Source organism: Tenebrio molitor, chromosome 5 (assembly GCF_963966145.1).
Source record: "Tenebrio molitor chromosome 5, icTenMoli1.1, whole genome shotgun sequence".
NCBI lineage: Eukaryota > Metazoa > Arthropoda > Insecta > Coleoptera > Tenebrionidae > Tenebrio > Tenebrio molitor.
Window position 1 is genome coordinate 20125862 of NC_091050.1, and position 16205 is coordinate 20142066.

General features: G+C 33.5%; 1 protein-coding gene across 5 annotated transcripts; it reads left to right on the forward strand.

Annotated features, from left to right (window-relative positions):
• Positions 1-949: 949 nt before the first annotated feature.
• Positions 950-9187, forward strand: LOC138132111 (probable multidrug resistance-associated protein lethal(2)03659). 5 transcript variants are annotated; one of them, XM_069049494.1, is made up of 12 exons: positions 950-1131; positions 3559-3772; positions 3890-4010; positions 4071-4301; positions 4354-4784; positions 4835-4991; positions 5041-6252; positions 6300-6627; positions 6857-7007; positions 7064-7288; positions 7343-8289; positions 9039-9187. In XM_069049494.1, the coding sequence occupies exons 3-12, from the start codon at positions 3925-3927 to the stop codon at positions 9084-9086; spliced, it is 3816 nt and encodes a 1271-aa protein (XP_068905595.1). In that variant the 5' UTR covers positions 950-1131; positions 3559-3772; positions 3890-3924; the 3' UTR covers positions 9087-9187. The 5 variants fall into 5 exon arrangements, with proteins under 5 accessions (XP_068905595.1, XP_068905593.1, XP_068905596.1 ...); XM_069049492.1 differs by having other exon boundaries at positions 3559-3689; XM_069049495.1 differs by having other exon boundaries at positions 3559-3609; positions 3660-4010.
• The last annotated feature ends 7018 nt before the right edge of the window (positions 9188-16205 follow it).

Consider the following 16205-nt stretch of genomic DNA (forward strand, 5'->3'; position numbering starts at 1 on the left):
CGGATAATACTATCAAGTAATAGTGCAGTGCTTATCAACATAATTACCGGCGTCTCGTCTCCGCATTTTGACTTTTTTGTGTTTTATGTTCTGTGTCAATGTTAAGGAATTTCCTCACGATGTGACATGAGTATAATAATATACCTTTTTGAATTTCAACCACCAATGTGTTCTCTAAGTCCAAAATTTTTAAATTTTTAAAAAGAGATTGGGGTACTATTCCTGTTGCTGAAATTATAAATGGTAAAATCGAAATTTTTTCTAAACACCAAAGATTTCTCATAGCAACGGAGAGTTCTAAATATTTATTAATTTTTGTATTATATGTCTGTGTTATATTGTGTGAATTTGGAACAGCTATATCTAAAAGATATGCTTGCTTTTGTTGTTTATTTAAAATAATAATGTCTGGTCTGTTATGCTGAATGTGAATGTCAGTTAAAACTGTCCGATCAAAATATAATTTGTAATTGTCATTTTCTAAACAACTTTCTGGTTTATAAATGTAATGTGGTTGTGTATCCTTTAATAAATTGAATTTAACTGCTAAATTCATGTGTATAATTTTTGCGAATATATCATGACGTTTTTTATATTCGCTTTGAGCCAAAACGGTGCAAGAAGAAATGATATGTTCAATGGTTTCCCCTTCAGTTCCGCAAATCCTACATTTATCAATGATCGATTGTAAACCGATAATATAAATTATTATCGATTCATTAATCGGACTGGAAAAGTAGCGTGTGATTTTTATCACCAAAAATTAGAGATAGCTGTTCATATAACTCATTAGTTGGTGATAAGCTAGGCAACTTTTATCCACGATTCGTTCACATGGCAAACAACTCTGACAATTACTTGCACATTAGATAAAATTTAAGGTAACAATGACACATGTTTTCAAAGATTAATTTCTCAAGTTATCACAATAACACAGCATAAAATATTAGCACCACTACACAATTCAGTCGGAAACCGACTAATACAATGTTTCATAATATTATACCAAATCATGTGTAGCTACATACATATTCTGTTTAATAGTTAGCTAGCTGTCAAGCATAGATAAGCAAAGACGTGTTCCACGTGCTGCGAAATAAGCGCTCTTTTTTAATTATTGTTATTTTTAAGGTACGTATATTGTACATTTGACATTAAATTTTACTAGTATGTAGTATTATTTTAAATTAATTGATTTTATTCTTGCAAACTTATATTATTATTGATTCGACAAATTGTAGAGGTAAATTTGATAATTCGTATTTTCCTTCATCCTATGTAACACTTTGCATACTAGAAACCTCTGATTATTTGTCAATGTACATAGTTGCGAATATTCTATATACAGGATGATTCTGAAATACGTGTGTTAATTTTAACAAGTGGAAGAACTCGCCAATTTATGAAACTTTTCTCTATAACATTTTGCAAAATTCGCGAAAGTTTTCCAAGAGATTTTGCCCCCCAATTTTACCTCTATTTTTTGTAAATATGAGAATTTTAATTTTAATTATTTCTATAAGTATGTAACTTTTTTGACAAGGCTCCGTTTCTATCACAACAGAAAATTTTCGCCCTTGCCCATGCTAATTATTCCAAATTTTAAATCAATTTGTAATGATTTTTCGTAAACAATTCAAATATAAAAAAACGTTTCGTTCAACACGGTCTGCTACATGTTAAAATTAACACACACATTTTAGATACACTCTGTATATATTCTTTTTTCTAATGATAAAATATTTTGTTAACTACCATGGAAAGATTTAATTCAAAAATGGTATTAAATGAAAAAAATACTATTACTATTACGTTCTCATCTACTACCTACTCTAATATTTTTTACGTAAAAAATAGCGTTTTAATAAAAATAGAAAATGGCTTAAAACACAAGAAGTACAGTTACCTTTAGAAGAACATGAATATGTCGATATAAAAGATGTTTTAGCAGTTTTTAGAATTTTCGTCTATATATCTACTGGGTGCCCCAAAATTCACGGAACAACTTAGCAGTACGCTGTTAACTAGTCATTAAAATATCAGATAAAAATGTTTTAAAAAAATCAATCTTTTTTTTAGGAAATATGGACCTATTTGTTACATTAAATGTGGCAACATTTAAAAATATTCTACGTATCCTAATAGTCTGGAAATATTTCATTTTTGTTGTATCCATGGAGATAAGAAAGAAAAATCCAAGCCATGTTGTCATACGTTATTTGAGGTAAAACCGACCTAAAATCACTTCTTGGAAATGCTGGAAATAATGAAATAAATAATTGCAAGCCTGATCAGAATCGTTCAGAATTATTATGCCACTGGATAGTAAAAGACAAATTCTAAAAATCTTTTTTTAACGTCCGTCAAAAAAACTGCAAGTTTTTTCATTCGTTTGCGTTCATAAAATATGTGATTTTTGAACCGGTCAAGAAGCGTTAAAAAAAGTGCCATAGCGGTTCATTTTTGCACGCATTTTGCGTTAAAAAAAGTGCTGTAGCGTGTCATTTTTTAAAGCAATTATAAAATTTTTCATTCATAATTAGTAGTTTTTTTAACGAGTGCGTATGTAAATTGGGATTTTTTGGCATGAGTGGGCCAATTTAAAACGCGAGTAAAACGAGCGTTTTAAAGGTCCACGGGTTCACACAGGAGAAAATTTTCAAATCTTGAGAGTGTCGAAAAAATTGTTATCTAAACGGGCGCCAAAAAAATGTTGTATGCAACTCGTTAGTAAAGTATCTTTTTTTTACCCGGCGGATTTGTGCACTCGCTGCGTTCGTGCGGCAAATTTTCCTTCTCGTAAAAAAATTATTACTTTACTCAGTTGTTGCATAAATAACTATTTTAATATTTAAAATAAACGAGATCAAAGCTGCACCTTCTGAGCCCCCATATTTATAAATATAAAAGATATAGAATTTGTTTATTATTTTTCTCATAATTCTCTAACATAATTGACATTGCCCCACTGAGTTATTCCACGAATTTTGGGGCACCCAGTATTTCTCTTTGACACTACTTTGTTCAAAAACTAATAGATTTTCTTCAAACAAAATTTGTTAGGAAGAGAAAATTCCTGATTGCCTTCTTCACTTTCCTTCATCACGATGTGCCGAGAATAAGTGAAGCAATGAGTTCGCCTCGCATATTTTTTTCCTCGTTTTTAATCTGGACGGCCGGCGCCGACCTTCGGTCGTGTCACCTCTGCTCTTAAATTTTTTTGCACTGCAATCCGAAACGTCTTTATTGTTAATGTCAAACCTGTAAACGTTCGAGTTTTGGAGATTTGGTCAATGACATGCACGAAAAAATTACTCTCATTAATTTTTTCAAAAGGTCAAAACTTTCCTGAGTAATTTAGGCGCCAAATTTTTAATTAAAAGATATAACAAATAATCTTTTTCTACTGACGAAATAAAAATTTAATTGTTGAGACAATTTTGATAACCTTTATCATCAAATGCGTTTTTGTCGAAAACGGTTGATTTTATCGTCGTTAAACAACCTGAACATTCTGAAAATGAAAACTTGGAAAAATATGCTCATTTTTTTTTTCAGGTTATAAAGTTTGAAGATGCTTTGCCTCAAGTCCCAATAGGGTTATCCAAGGTATGAATACGCTGTACCAAACAACTTCAAATGATATGATATGATTCAAGGGTGAATATCTTTGAAGAGCTATTTCGGAGGTATTTTTAATGTCAACTTGTGATGTTATTTTCACTACATCTATCCAAATCTGAGAGATTGTTCGCTATTTCTGGAACACTATGTATGATAATTAAAGTGTTCTGTTAACTACTTTAGATTATTAAAACATACTAATATTTCAACATCCATTTAAAACACTTGAAATTCACTAATATTAACCTTGATCGACGAATTTTAGATAAAACTCAAGGTAAAATTAAAAAAAAATAAAAAATGGAAAATACAGACCTAATTAACAAACAAGACCTAAAGCCACATCCACAAGAAAAGTCTAATTTTCTATCAGATTTATTCTACTGGTAAATCAATCGATTAATTAATCAATCACCAGATCAAGCACAAGACTAAATATATTTTAGTTGGACGATTCCCATATTTAAGACTGGCTTAAAAAAAGAACTATCCGAAGAAGATCTGTACCAAACACTAAAAACACACGAGTCAAACCCTTTAGCAAATCAACTAGAGGAAGCTTGGAACGTCCAACTGCAGAAAACCAGTCCCTCTTTGTGGAAAGTAATTTGGAATGTTCATAAATGGGAGATTATCGTATTAATCATCATGCACTCATTTCAACAATTTATAATCAAGTGTATCCACCATTCATTTTTTGCTGGATCATATTGTTACCAGTGCTTTCAGAATATCTGGTCCACTGGCCTTGGGAAAACTGATGGGATATTATTCTTCCAATGAATCAGAAATCACGAGCACTGAAACCGTAATATACGCTGTGATTATAATCGGAGCTAATTTTATAGAAAGTGTGTTAAATCACACTTACACGATTCGTTACCAACAATTGGGAATGCGGTTTAAAGTTGCTTGTTCATCTTTGATTTATCGAAAATCACTAAAACTGAATCACGAAGCATTAAATAAGGCTAATCTAGGCCACATCGTGAATTTGTTATCTAACGATATGCAGAAACTGACACTGTTTTGGCGATCTTTTAATTCAGTGTGGAGTTCCCCTATTCAAGCCATCATTGTCTTTTATTTACTTTATTTCATATCAGGACCAACAGCGTTAATTGGAATTGTTTTTCTTGTCACACTTATTCCTCTCCAGAGTAGGTAAAATCTTGTTTGAAGAAATGAATTACTGTCATGTTTGTTATAGTGTTTATGAGCAAATTGGGTGCCAAATATAGGTTAAAAATTGCTTTAAAAACGGATGAACGTATTCGGTATATGAGCGAAATAATAACGGGCATCCAGGTTATCAAGTTGTACACTTGGGAACAACCGTTCATTAAACTGATAGATGCAGTTAGAAGGTAAAATTTTCTTGAGATTCTAATCAATCATCAAAAAGATCTCTTGCAGAGGTGAAGTGAAGCTGATAAAAATCGCGAATTATTTGCAAGCAATATCTGAGTCGTTTGGCGGTTTCATTAATCGAACTGCGGTATTTTTTTGCGTTTTGGTGTACGTTTTAACAGGAAACAATCCAGATGCCCAATACGTCTTTGTTGTTCTTTCATTTTACGGGATCTTGATGACATCTCTGTCAATGTTTCTTCCGCTCGCAGTTTCCGACATTCTAAAAGCCAACGTGTCTGTGAAGAGATTTGAAAATTTTTTGACGCTACACGAAGCACATAACCAAACCACGCCAATGAGAAAAACTGGCATAGAAATTTCAAACGTCACTGCCAGGTGGTCAAAAGACTCCCAGCAAAATACACTGACAGATATTGATTTTGAAATTGGTGCAAATCAAACAGTTGCCATAATAGGATCTGTTGGTGGCGGAAAGAGTAGTCTTCTGCAACTGTGTCTCGGAGAACTTCCTGCGACTAAGGGTTTTGTGAAAGTTGGTGGTAAAATCTCTTACGCAAATCAAGAACCTTGGTTGTTTGCTGGTACTGTCAAACAAAACATTCTTTTCGGTCAAGCCATGGTGAAAGACAGATATGAAGAAGTTATCAAAGTGTGCGCTTTAGAAGAGGATATAGAGCAGTTTCCTTACGGGGACAACACCATCATAGGCGAACGTGGAATTCTTTTGAGTGGAGGACAAAAGTCTAGAATCAACTTGGCCAGAGCAGTCTACAGAGAAGCAGATATTTATCTACTTGACGATCCTTTATCTGCGGTGGATTCAAGCGTTGGAAAACAAATTTTCAACAACTGTATCAGTAACTATTTAAAAAATAAATGTGTGGTTCTCGTTACTCATCAAATTCAATATTTAACGTCTGTTGATAAAATATACTTAGTTACGGATGGGACGATATCTGCTTCCGGAACTTACCAAGATCTTCAAGCCTCCGGTGCAGACTTTGCGAAACTTTTAAAGGATGACAGCGAGCTTGAAGAAACTAACAACGAGACTTTAGTACAAACAGCAGAAAAGAAAGTCAGTCAGAAGCAAAAGGAAGCAAAGGAAACTAGAGCCTCGGGAAAAGTCTCCAAAAAAGTCTACTCGTCATACGTTAAAGCCTCTGGTTCTTACTTCGTTGCTTTAATAGTACTAGCTATTTTCATCCTGACAGAAATTTTTGCAACCGGAGCCGATTATTTTATCAGTTTTTGGTAAGTGCCACAATCGATTTTTTCTCATGGTCAACGCAGTTTTGTAGGGTTAATTTGGAACAAAAGAGAATGACTCAGAACACCACCTCGACTGATGACTTCGACGACGTGTTTTTTACGCAAACAATGTGCATTTCTCTTTACTCTGCGTTAATTGTTTCCGTCATAATATTTGCAATTGTTCGTTCGATTACGTTCACTCAAAGTTGCATGCGTGTTTCAGTAAACTTGCACGACAAGATGTTCTCTAGCATTGTTAGTGCTACCATGAACTTTTTTCATAGCAATTCGTCGGGAAGAATATTGAACAGATTTTCAAAAGATATTGGAAACATCGACGAAGTCCTTCCTGAAGTCTTGTTTGTTACAATTGAGGTGAGACCGAGGGTTATATCAATGGCCTGCCAAACATCTAACGGGTGTTTTTTTTAATTTGGCGTCGAAGTAGGCGTTGAACTATCGATTGTGAACGCACTATACAGGTTATGGATCACGGATCAGCTGTTTAAATCTTACGCTTTTACACGAGTGGTGCGACCTCAATCGACTCTCCAACGCCTACTTCGACGCCAAATTTAAAAAAACACCCTTTATATTATTTCAGTTATCAGTAACGATAATTGGTTCAGTTTTGGTTATCTGCATAGTAAGTCCCTTCACAATAATCCCAGGCATCATAATTTTCATTGTTATGTATTACTTAAGAATCGTTTTTCTGACAAGCAGCAGAAGTATTAAGAGAATGGAAGCCACAAGTGAGAATTTTTGGAAACATTTCATCCGAAAATATCATTTTAATATATTATTTCAGATCGCAGCCCAATTTTAGCCCACTTGACTGAATCTGTAAAAGGTTTGACAACTATTCGAGCTTTTGGTACTACACAAATATTGCACAAAGAATTTGACAATTACCAAGATCTTCACAGTTCTGTTTACTACATGAATTTAGGCACCAACAGAGCCTTTGCCATTTGGTTAGATCTGATATGTATCATATACGTTTCCTTTGTTACCATAATGGCAGTGGCAACAGGTGTGTTGCATATTTAGAATGACTAAATAGTGATATGTAATTGATATTTTTAAGAAACGTATGGTGGAAATATCGGTTTTGTGATAACACGCGGTATAAGCATCACTGGGATATTTCAATTTGCAGTAAGGCGATGGAGCGAGCTAGAAAATCAAATGACTTCAGTTGAAAGAGTGGTCGAGTATGTACAAGCTGACCAAGAATACGACAGAAAGACCAAAGTACCTTCCATATTATGGCCTGACACCGGAAAAATTGAATTTAAGTCGATTTTCATGCAATATTCAAAGGATCAACCTTACGTACTGAAAAATTTAAAGTTTTTGATTCAACCCAAGGAAAAAATTGGAATTGTTGGGAGAACAGGAGCCGGTAAATCTTCATTGATCTCCGTTTTGTTCCGTCTAGTACACTTCGAAGGCAATATCTTCATCGACGACGTTGACACGAAAGAAATTTCTCTTTCCTCTTTGCGATCGAAGATCTCCATCATCCCTCAAGAACCGATTTTATTCTCGGGATCGGTACGGAAAAATTTAGATCCGTTTAATCAATACCATGATGAACAAATCTGGGAAGTGTTGGAAAAAGTTCGATTGAAAGAATTCGTTACGGATTTACCTTCGGGTCTTTACAGCAATTTGTCGGAAGGTGGATCCAATTTTAGTGTAGGTCAGAAGCAGCTGGTGTGCTTAGCTAGAGCTTTGTTGAGAAATAACAAAATTTTGATATTGGACGAAGCCACCGCTAATGTTGATCCTCAAACAGATGAATTGTTACAGAAAACTATAAGAACCAACTTTGCAAACTGCACAGTCCTAACTATAGCACACAGATTGCATACCGTAATGGATTCTGATAAAGTATTAGTGATGGATAATGGAGTTATTGCCGAATTCGATCATCCACACGTGTTGCTTCAAAGCAAAGGAGTTTTTCATGAATTAGTTGCTGAAACTGGGAAAAATATGAGCGAAAACTTAATAGAAACAGCGCAAAAGGTATCCATTTTTTATTTATTATCCTGTGATTATGAGATAGTTTAAAATGCACGTCAAGTGACGTTTATTTGAAACAGAGTAAGTTAAAACATGGTCGAAAAATTAGTATATGGGATATAGTATACAGGGTGTTTTCGAATTTGAGGCGTTCCTTGTAACAGGAGGACTATACATTATTCGTAAGAATTTTAACCCAAATCTTCTCAGTAAAATGTTTGTATTAACGGAAATAATTGCTTGTATATTTTTATTGTTTTCTAAAATTTTGAGTCCGGTCCTGTCTATTTCTCCGCTGTATTAATAATAATAACTGACGTGGCCCAGGATGGCGTCTTTCCAGAAATCGCTTTGCGTATTCTCTGGACTCCGCAGCTGTATTCTGATAACATTGTGCATACATTAACAACATATCTGTGAGCTCATTATTTTCGTAATGATAAGCCATTTCCTCTAATTAGATGACAACTCTGACAGTATTTTTAATTTGAATTTTTTTTTGTCAATTCTAATTTCTAACAAATCAGCGCAAATTTGAGCAGGACCGGTTTCAAAAATTTCAAAAAAATTAACTTATTGTATCTTCATTGGCGTACACATTTTACTAAGAAATTCGCTTCCTCCAATAATGATCACTTAAATAAGTAAAAATAATTTTTATATCAGAAAGGACATCTTTGCATTCTGAATGCAAGTTAAATCTAACATAGTATTTATGTAACTGGATTTTAATTGTTTTTCTTTATTTTCAGAATTACAATACATATCATCAACAAGAAATCAAGGACAAAATAATATAAAATGAAGCCTTAAACAACTTGTATCACAAATTATTTATAAACGCAAAATTTCATTGTTTATGAAAGATAATATTCTAAAATTAATAAAATTATGAAAAATATGTGGAAGTTGTTGCCAAAGTCGGATATCCGGCGTTGTGAAATTCACCTATATGTATGTATTTATTAATACTCGAGTTTATAACGCAGAATTTAGGGCGAAAAACCTGTGACAGGTGTACCGTTTTTAAAAATGTTTAGATACAGGCAAGCAATGTGATTTTTTTCAAGTTCTTTTAGCTAGTGAATTAGTAGGTATTTACGAAAAAAATTGCTCTTGCCACCAATTCCCTAAATGGAACATTGATCCTAACAATTTGTTTACTTACGGCTTAATTTCAGTGATAACTGTTATCTTTTGATAGTGTTAAATTTCGATTTTTCCTGAAATTGCATCATAAAGCTAAAATTTCTGTTCCTTTCGTCAACAAGTTGCTTGACGTATCGTGTGCACGTGTTTCATAACATTTTAACCAACGTGTGGAATAATATTTCACAATCATGAATAGGATCCTATCAACAGTAATTTTACTCCAACAGATGTCTTCGGTTCGACACTCAGCTAATTAATTTAATTGGCATCATAAGCTTCGGTGATTGTGCTCTCATATTCGATATTTCTCTTTATTGTAAATTATTTGCTGTCGCTTCAGCATTGTTATTGTCCTTCAAATTCTAACTTTTACTGGTTTTTGTACTTTATGCATGAATCAATTTCTGTTCAAATTTAATTTATCAGTAAATAATTTAGAGCGGTTATAAAAATTGCCACTGTTGCCAATCTAAAAAATTCTTCTATTAAATGTTTGTCGATTAAGCAGCGTATAACAATAGCTATTTGTGCGATAAGTTAGGAAATGTAATTTTTTTCTGTATTAGGCATGGGATTTTTGATCGAGGCAATAGCGGAGTACGCAAAAATGGATTTCCTACGTGATTTTTTCCACTGGAGTTTGGATATTTTCAATTTTCTATAATTATTTCTAAATTAAAAAGTGGAATCAAAATTGTTCTGTTTTCGGTACTCTTGAGAAAGAATTTTGTTTATAAAAAAAAAAATTGTGAAGGTGTTTAGGGTGTTCGCTCGAGTAAATTTACAGAAATTCTTTAAAATGTCTGCTTTAGTGAATCATTTGATATTGAAGAATATGCAAAACAGGCCGAATACCTGAAAAGTTACAGCGCACGAATAGTGAACAACGTTTTTCGTGTTAGTTTAAGGAAAGCCTTAAAATAAAACATTAATTAGTTAAATTTTGAGGTTATCTTTGACAGATTTCAAGTTACGTATCTCAGGAAACGATCAAAATTGAACTTTTAGTGTTGAAATATTATGTCCGCACTTGTTAGGAAATATTCCACTTTTCCTAACTCAAATTAGTATTCAAATGTGTTAGTTTTCCAAACTCTAGTAGGAAAAAAGTTATTTAATTAAAGAATTAATGATAATAAATTATAATACACAAATTATATTTAAACAATGAACTTGCAAATCACTAAAAATCAAAATGTGAATTTTGCGTTGAAACTCGGTAGAGGACGTTCAATTTAGATTCTAAACAACTTTTTGCGATCTTCATCTTAAGTGCGACACACTGTACTTGGCCTAAAGACCAGTTGAAGGTTACACTTGATTCCTATTACAAATTATTACGCAATGTTTTATATTGTTAATTCAGCTCATTAATTCGTGGCGATTAAACAAATCTTGGCTTAACTTCCCAATCGATTGTACGATTTAGGTGTTCAGTGTTAAGCATTTTTAGAAATACCTAGGTGGGTAGGTCCCCAAAATTTGAATCATAACACATCTACGAGTACACTAGACAAGGAAACATGTTTGTAATTACTGTTTTCGGGTACAGTTCAGTTTTGAAGGTCATAAAATCACTATTTTGTTTAATGTACATTTAATAGATCTAAGCCAGAGAGGACTGCCGAAAGTAAAGAGTCAAATAAACAGAACCAACTTTCAGTAGTTATTAATGATTATATCAAAGCGGTTTTATCCAGCAAACTTGTAAAGTCATTATTTGCCTATTTAATCCATTTGTAATTAATCATAAAATGTTAGAACTCATAAAGTCTGAGCAAATATGTAAAATAAATGAACCAATGGTTGGTATATACGTCAGAAGGATTTTATTCTGTTTACAAAAGTTTTTTAATGACATCAAACACATTTAAAACCGAATTTAATGCTATTTCTTTATTGTAAAAAAGTGGACTGTTTATACATATTTTTCTGTCACAGATTAGACTGATTAAACAGTTTCATTTATCCGACGACTGATTATTTTAACAATGCATCAAAAAATTTTGTGGTTGAATTTAATGAATACAGGCAATGTTGTGTTTAAATTGACTTAAGTGCAACTATATTAAATGTGACATTTTCCCTATTTATGTATTTCACGAGTCGTTTCCATTTGCACATTGTACAGTGCGATCGAAAATAAAAAAAATAGAGAGGGCCGTGATTAATACGCTTCAGTTGACAAAAAAAAATTTAATTCAAATGTAATCAGATGTCATTACAATAGTAACTGTCATTATTAATTATTGACTATTAAAATTTGCAAACAATTTTCATTGTGCAGTGTTACTTCACAAATGGAGAAAGACTTGAGAACGACGACACCTCGAGTTTTTGAGGAATTTCAACAAAAGTCTCAGGACTTTCCAGGCACTTACCAATAACTTGCTTTGATTATTTCGTTTTTTCCATACCATGTTCAAAAACAGGCCTGGCACAATTCCCGAATTAATGCAAGTAATTACTGATATCTGCAATTTAACTGATGTCCCGACTTTGCAAAGGTCATTTGAAAACAGGAAGCAAAGAGTAACATTATATTTTAAATCTCATTGTTTCATTGCACTAGGTGAGGAAATTCTTTTACAACCGACAGGTCACACATATTTCACACCTTTACGAAAATTAAGATTTCAATTTCTCAAAATCACTAACCTAACTTTTAAGTCTGACATCTGATAATTGAAATCTTAACGATTTGCCAACTGAAATTTTTGGTCACAGCCAACTCTAATTTTTTTTTTAATCTCACGGTATCTGTGCCAACTGATTAGGTATATCTGTTTCGTTTTCTAATCCGTTACAAATTCAGCCTTCTCAGTATAAAATAACCTCTACAAATTTCTGATTTGCAGGAGACCATTAATCAAAAGTATTTAAAAAAAAAATCGTAACTTAAATGATCGAATGAAAAATTTTATCAATTTGCTTATTTTACGTATTACAGTAATTGTGCTCGTATACAAAATTTCTATGTTTGCTTGATTCAAAAATGTCTTATCAAAATACATAATTGAGTTTGATAAGAAATTTATGTATACTTATATCAAGTTGCAAAAGGAGAAGAAAAAGACAAAAAATTAGCCAAATGTCAAAGATCTACAAAAATATTCAAAAAACAAAACCTTTTTTTGATGTGATAACCAAGTTATCAAAAGTATTAGACTCCGTAAGTTGTTCCATTTTTTATGTATGCCCTTGCTATTCAACGTGGAAACGCTACAAGCATTCGGGGCACTTTTCCAGATTCCGCAATATTATCGGAAATTTTTGTACCTATGTAATTTATTTAATTTCACATTTTTTTACAGTATCTACTTGCAACCTTCATACAGATATTCTCTGATAAGCAGGTGTTAGATTTACGATATGTAATTGATAAAAAGAATCGACATTTTTTTATTCATACTTTAGTAATAAGAATATCTATCATTAATTTAAACTTTAATAATTTTAACCAACTCAAGAGAGAAAGATCTGTACCTACGTGACCATTTGAATGACTATTTTCACATTTTCGACAATAACAACACAACACTATCTGGTAATTTTTATTACATACAGATTTGACGAAAAAAACTGCCAGTTGACGACAAAACTCGAGATAAACGTCTGCAAGGTAACAGTGATTGAGTTATCTGGAGAAAAAAAATGTTGTAATGTAATTTGACTAGATACTTTTGTGACTCCGGATTAAAAACACAAAATATTAGTTTTATTGTATAATATTTATTTCATCAACTGTGCTGTTGTACTGAACTGTCCACAAGAAGACACGTTTTTCTCGATGCCTACTGTTACGTTATAAATTACGCTCCCGAAACTGGGCAACCCTGTTACCGGTTACAAATCCGGAATGTTCAGGGGATAACGAACAAGTCATGGCTTCGACTCGGTTTACAATGCGAACCACGAGAAACGCCGACTGAAGCTGAAAAATTGGTGAGAACAGCCCGGAGTACGGGAAATGATACACAACATTCCAACTAATCGTTTATTCAGATGTCAAACAATGAAAATAATGATATAATGAGAAAGTAAAACAATGAAGCCTGACTAGCCTAATGGCGTGTACAAATTTCAATAACCTAACTCCTCGGAGGGTCCTCCGGGTCCCAGACGTTCAACAAACGAGTACGAGTAAGTCTTTCTTCGCTCAAAAAAAAAAAACAGAATGTGTCGTAAAGACGCACGATAGAAGTGAAACTTTTGTATTACAGGGCAACATTGTAATTATTCATCAATCACTTTTAAATAGCATATTCACAACAAAATTGTATATTTTAATGAAGAAAATAAATTATAAACAACGATAACACTAAACAATATCCAAATGCGTAACTCATTGTTCATTTTTAAGCCTCCAAATCAAAGAGAGGACATTATCGATAAATGCCGTGAGTGTGACAAAGACAGAGACACTGCTTCCACTCGAGCCAATAGTGTTTACTCCCACCACTTTTCGTCACACAAAAAGGTTGCCGATCAGAATTTCAAGACCCTCCCATAAAAAGTTTCACTTCAAAAAATTTGAAGTCAAGATGTTTTTCTTCGTGAAGAACCACGCGCAAAAAAATGTTCGGTGAGCGCGATACACAATTCCTGGCGAGGTCGCTCACGGATTGATAATCGTTCGTGAATATAAAAAAACCCGACGGACTTGATAAGGAAATTTTTTCTTAAGTTAGTACCATTATTGAAATCACGCGCCTTATGACAAAACTGGAACTTTAACAGTCGAACAAATTATAAATCCTAACGCAATATACAAATTAAATGAAACTGATGGAAACTATTCACCCGTCGAAATAATGAATTGACAATGGAAATTTGACAACAGTTAAATACAAACGCTCAATTAGTTCGACGGAGTGACAAATTATACAACCAAAACTTTGGGAACCCACGGCCTGTGGAAAATGGGGTGTCACCACTGCTCCTGACTTGCTGGAGGGTAGATCCGGCACCTTCCGGTGAGTCCGGGGACGACCTGGACTGACAGGACCCGACGAGATCCTGATCCGCAAAAGCGTTCGGTCTGGAACCTTCCGTAGTGAAGTCCGTGATCCGCTTGGCGATGTGGGCGGTGGTACTTAGCCGAATCGTCTCCAAAGGCCCTCGTGAACTCCACTACGTCGTCTCGTCGGCCCTGCAAATTCACTCGATCACTGTCCCCTTGACTCTCCCCAGGCACTGACAACACCACCGGCAAAAGGTCGTGAAAATCCCCCGTACCGTCTCTGGTTCCCCCGATTTATAGCTTCCACCCCCTCTATGCGCAGATTTTTCGGCGGAAGTCCGAGTACGTTTCCGTCGCGATGGATTCTAGAACATTCTAGACAATCGCGAAGACTTACAATCGCGCGGCGATTTAAATCGTAACACTACCTTGCCTACCTTGTTACAGGGGAATAAAATTGTCACCAAAAAGTAGAGTATGCAACAACACAAAATAAAAATTTTTCTAAACGTATACATCTAAAATGCGTGTGTTAATTTTAACACGTAACAGAGCTTGTTAAATGAAAAGTTTTTTCTATTTGAATTTTTTACGAAAAAGCGTTACAAATTGATTTAAAATGTGGAATAAATTAGCCATCAAAATGTACACTCCCTATAGGTAACGGCGAACATTTCCTGTTATGATAGAAACGGAGCCTTGTCAAAAAAGTTACATCGTTATACAAAAAATTAAATAGTTAATTTTAAAATTCTCATGGTTACACAAAAATAGAGACTAGTTAATCACACAAAACGACTCGCTTGGTAAAAATTAGGGGGAAAAAAATCTTGGAAAACTTGCGAATTTTGCAAAATGTTATAGAGAAAAGTTTCATAAATTGGCGAGTTCTTCCAGTGGTTAAAATTAACACACATATTTCAGATACACCCTGTATACATTTTCTCAACAAATAACACTGTCGATGATTGGTGTTTTTTTATGATTAATAATTTACTATGTATGTACAGTTAATTTCAAAATTATAGAGTACACCTGAAAAATCAAGAAGTCGCTTTATTATAGTTTTTCCCACATGTAAAGATGCCTTTTTAAAATTTGAACGCCATATTTTGTATATGGGTTAGGTAAAACTGCACGGTGGTCTTCGGGATGTTATAATACTGGGCCACCCTCCGGATCGACCACCATTCTTCTAATTTGGGAAGAATGAGCATTTTCTTGTTTTCGGTTAGATTAGGCATTTTATTTATCAAAATTGACATTGATCATTGACAAATAATGTAAGTACTCTATAATTTTGAAATTAACTGTATACTTATGTAATCATCGATTGTATAAAATAAAATCCCTCTTATGTACTTCACCAACTCCAACCTTGAAACTCATGATTACGGCGAAAAATTGAATAGGTAGTTTGTGTGTGCTCTTTAAGATAACATTTTCTAATTACATATCACTCTAAATTTTAATCAACTTGGATTGCTATCGCAAGATGCATTTTCTTTGTTTTTTTAACAATCACTCAAAGAATTAAGATGACAGGATAATATAATATTGATAGAATTAAGATACTTGTGTTGCTCTTATGAACACATATTTTTTTCATATTAAATACCGATTATAAAATTCGCACGTTGTTTGCGTCAACTCAAATGTAAATTAAACTTTAAACAACTTTGATTTCTTTGCTACTGAGATTTTTATCATATCATAGTTGTGTTTTTACATTTATTCATTCAGTGACACCCACAAAAGTATTGTCAAGAAGGAATGGTTTCAAACATTCGTCAAAAAGGAACGG

What these genes read in the sequence shown, in the direction of transcription:
- LOC138132111 (XM_069049493.1), top strand. Translation starts at nt 3,925, where the DNA reads ATGGAAAATACAGACCTAATTAACAAACAAGACCTAAAGCCACATCCA. An exon ending in CACACTTATTCCTCTCCAGA is followed by an intron (nt 4,785 to 4,834) that starts GTAGGTAAAATC and finishes TGTTTGTTATAG; the next exon opens with TGTTTATGAGCAAATTGGGT. An exon ending in CATAATGGCAGTGGCAACAG is followed by an intron (nt 7,289 to 7,342) that starts GTGTGTTGCATA and finishes GATATTTTTAAG; the next exon opens with AAACGTATGGTGGAAATATC.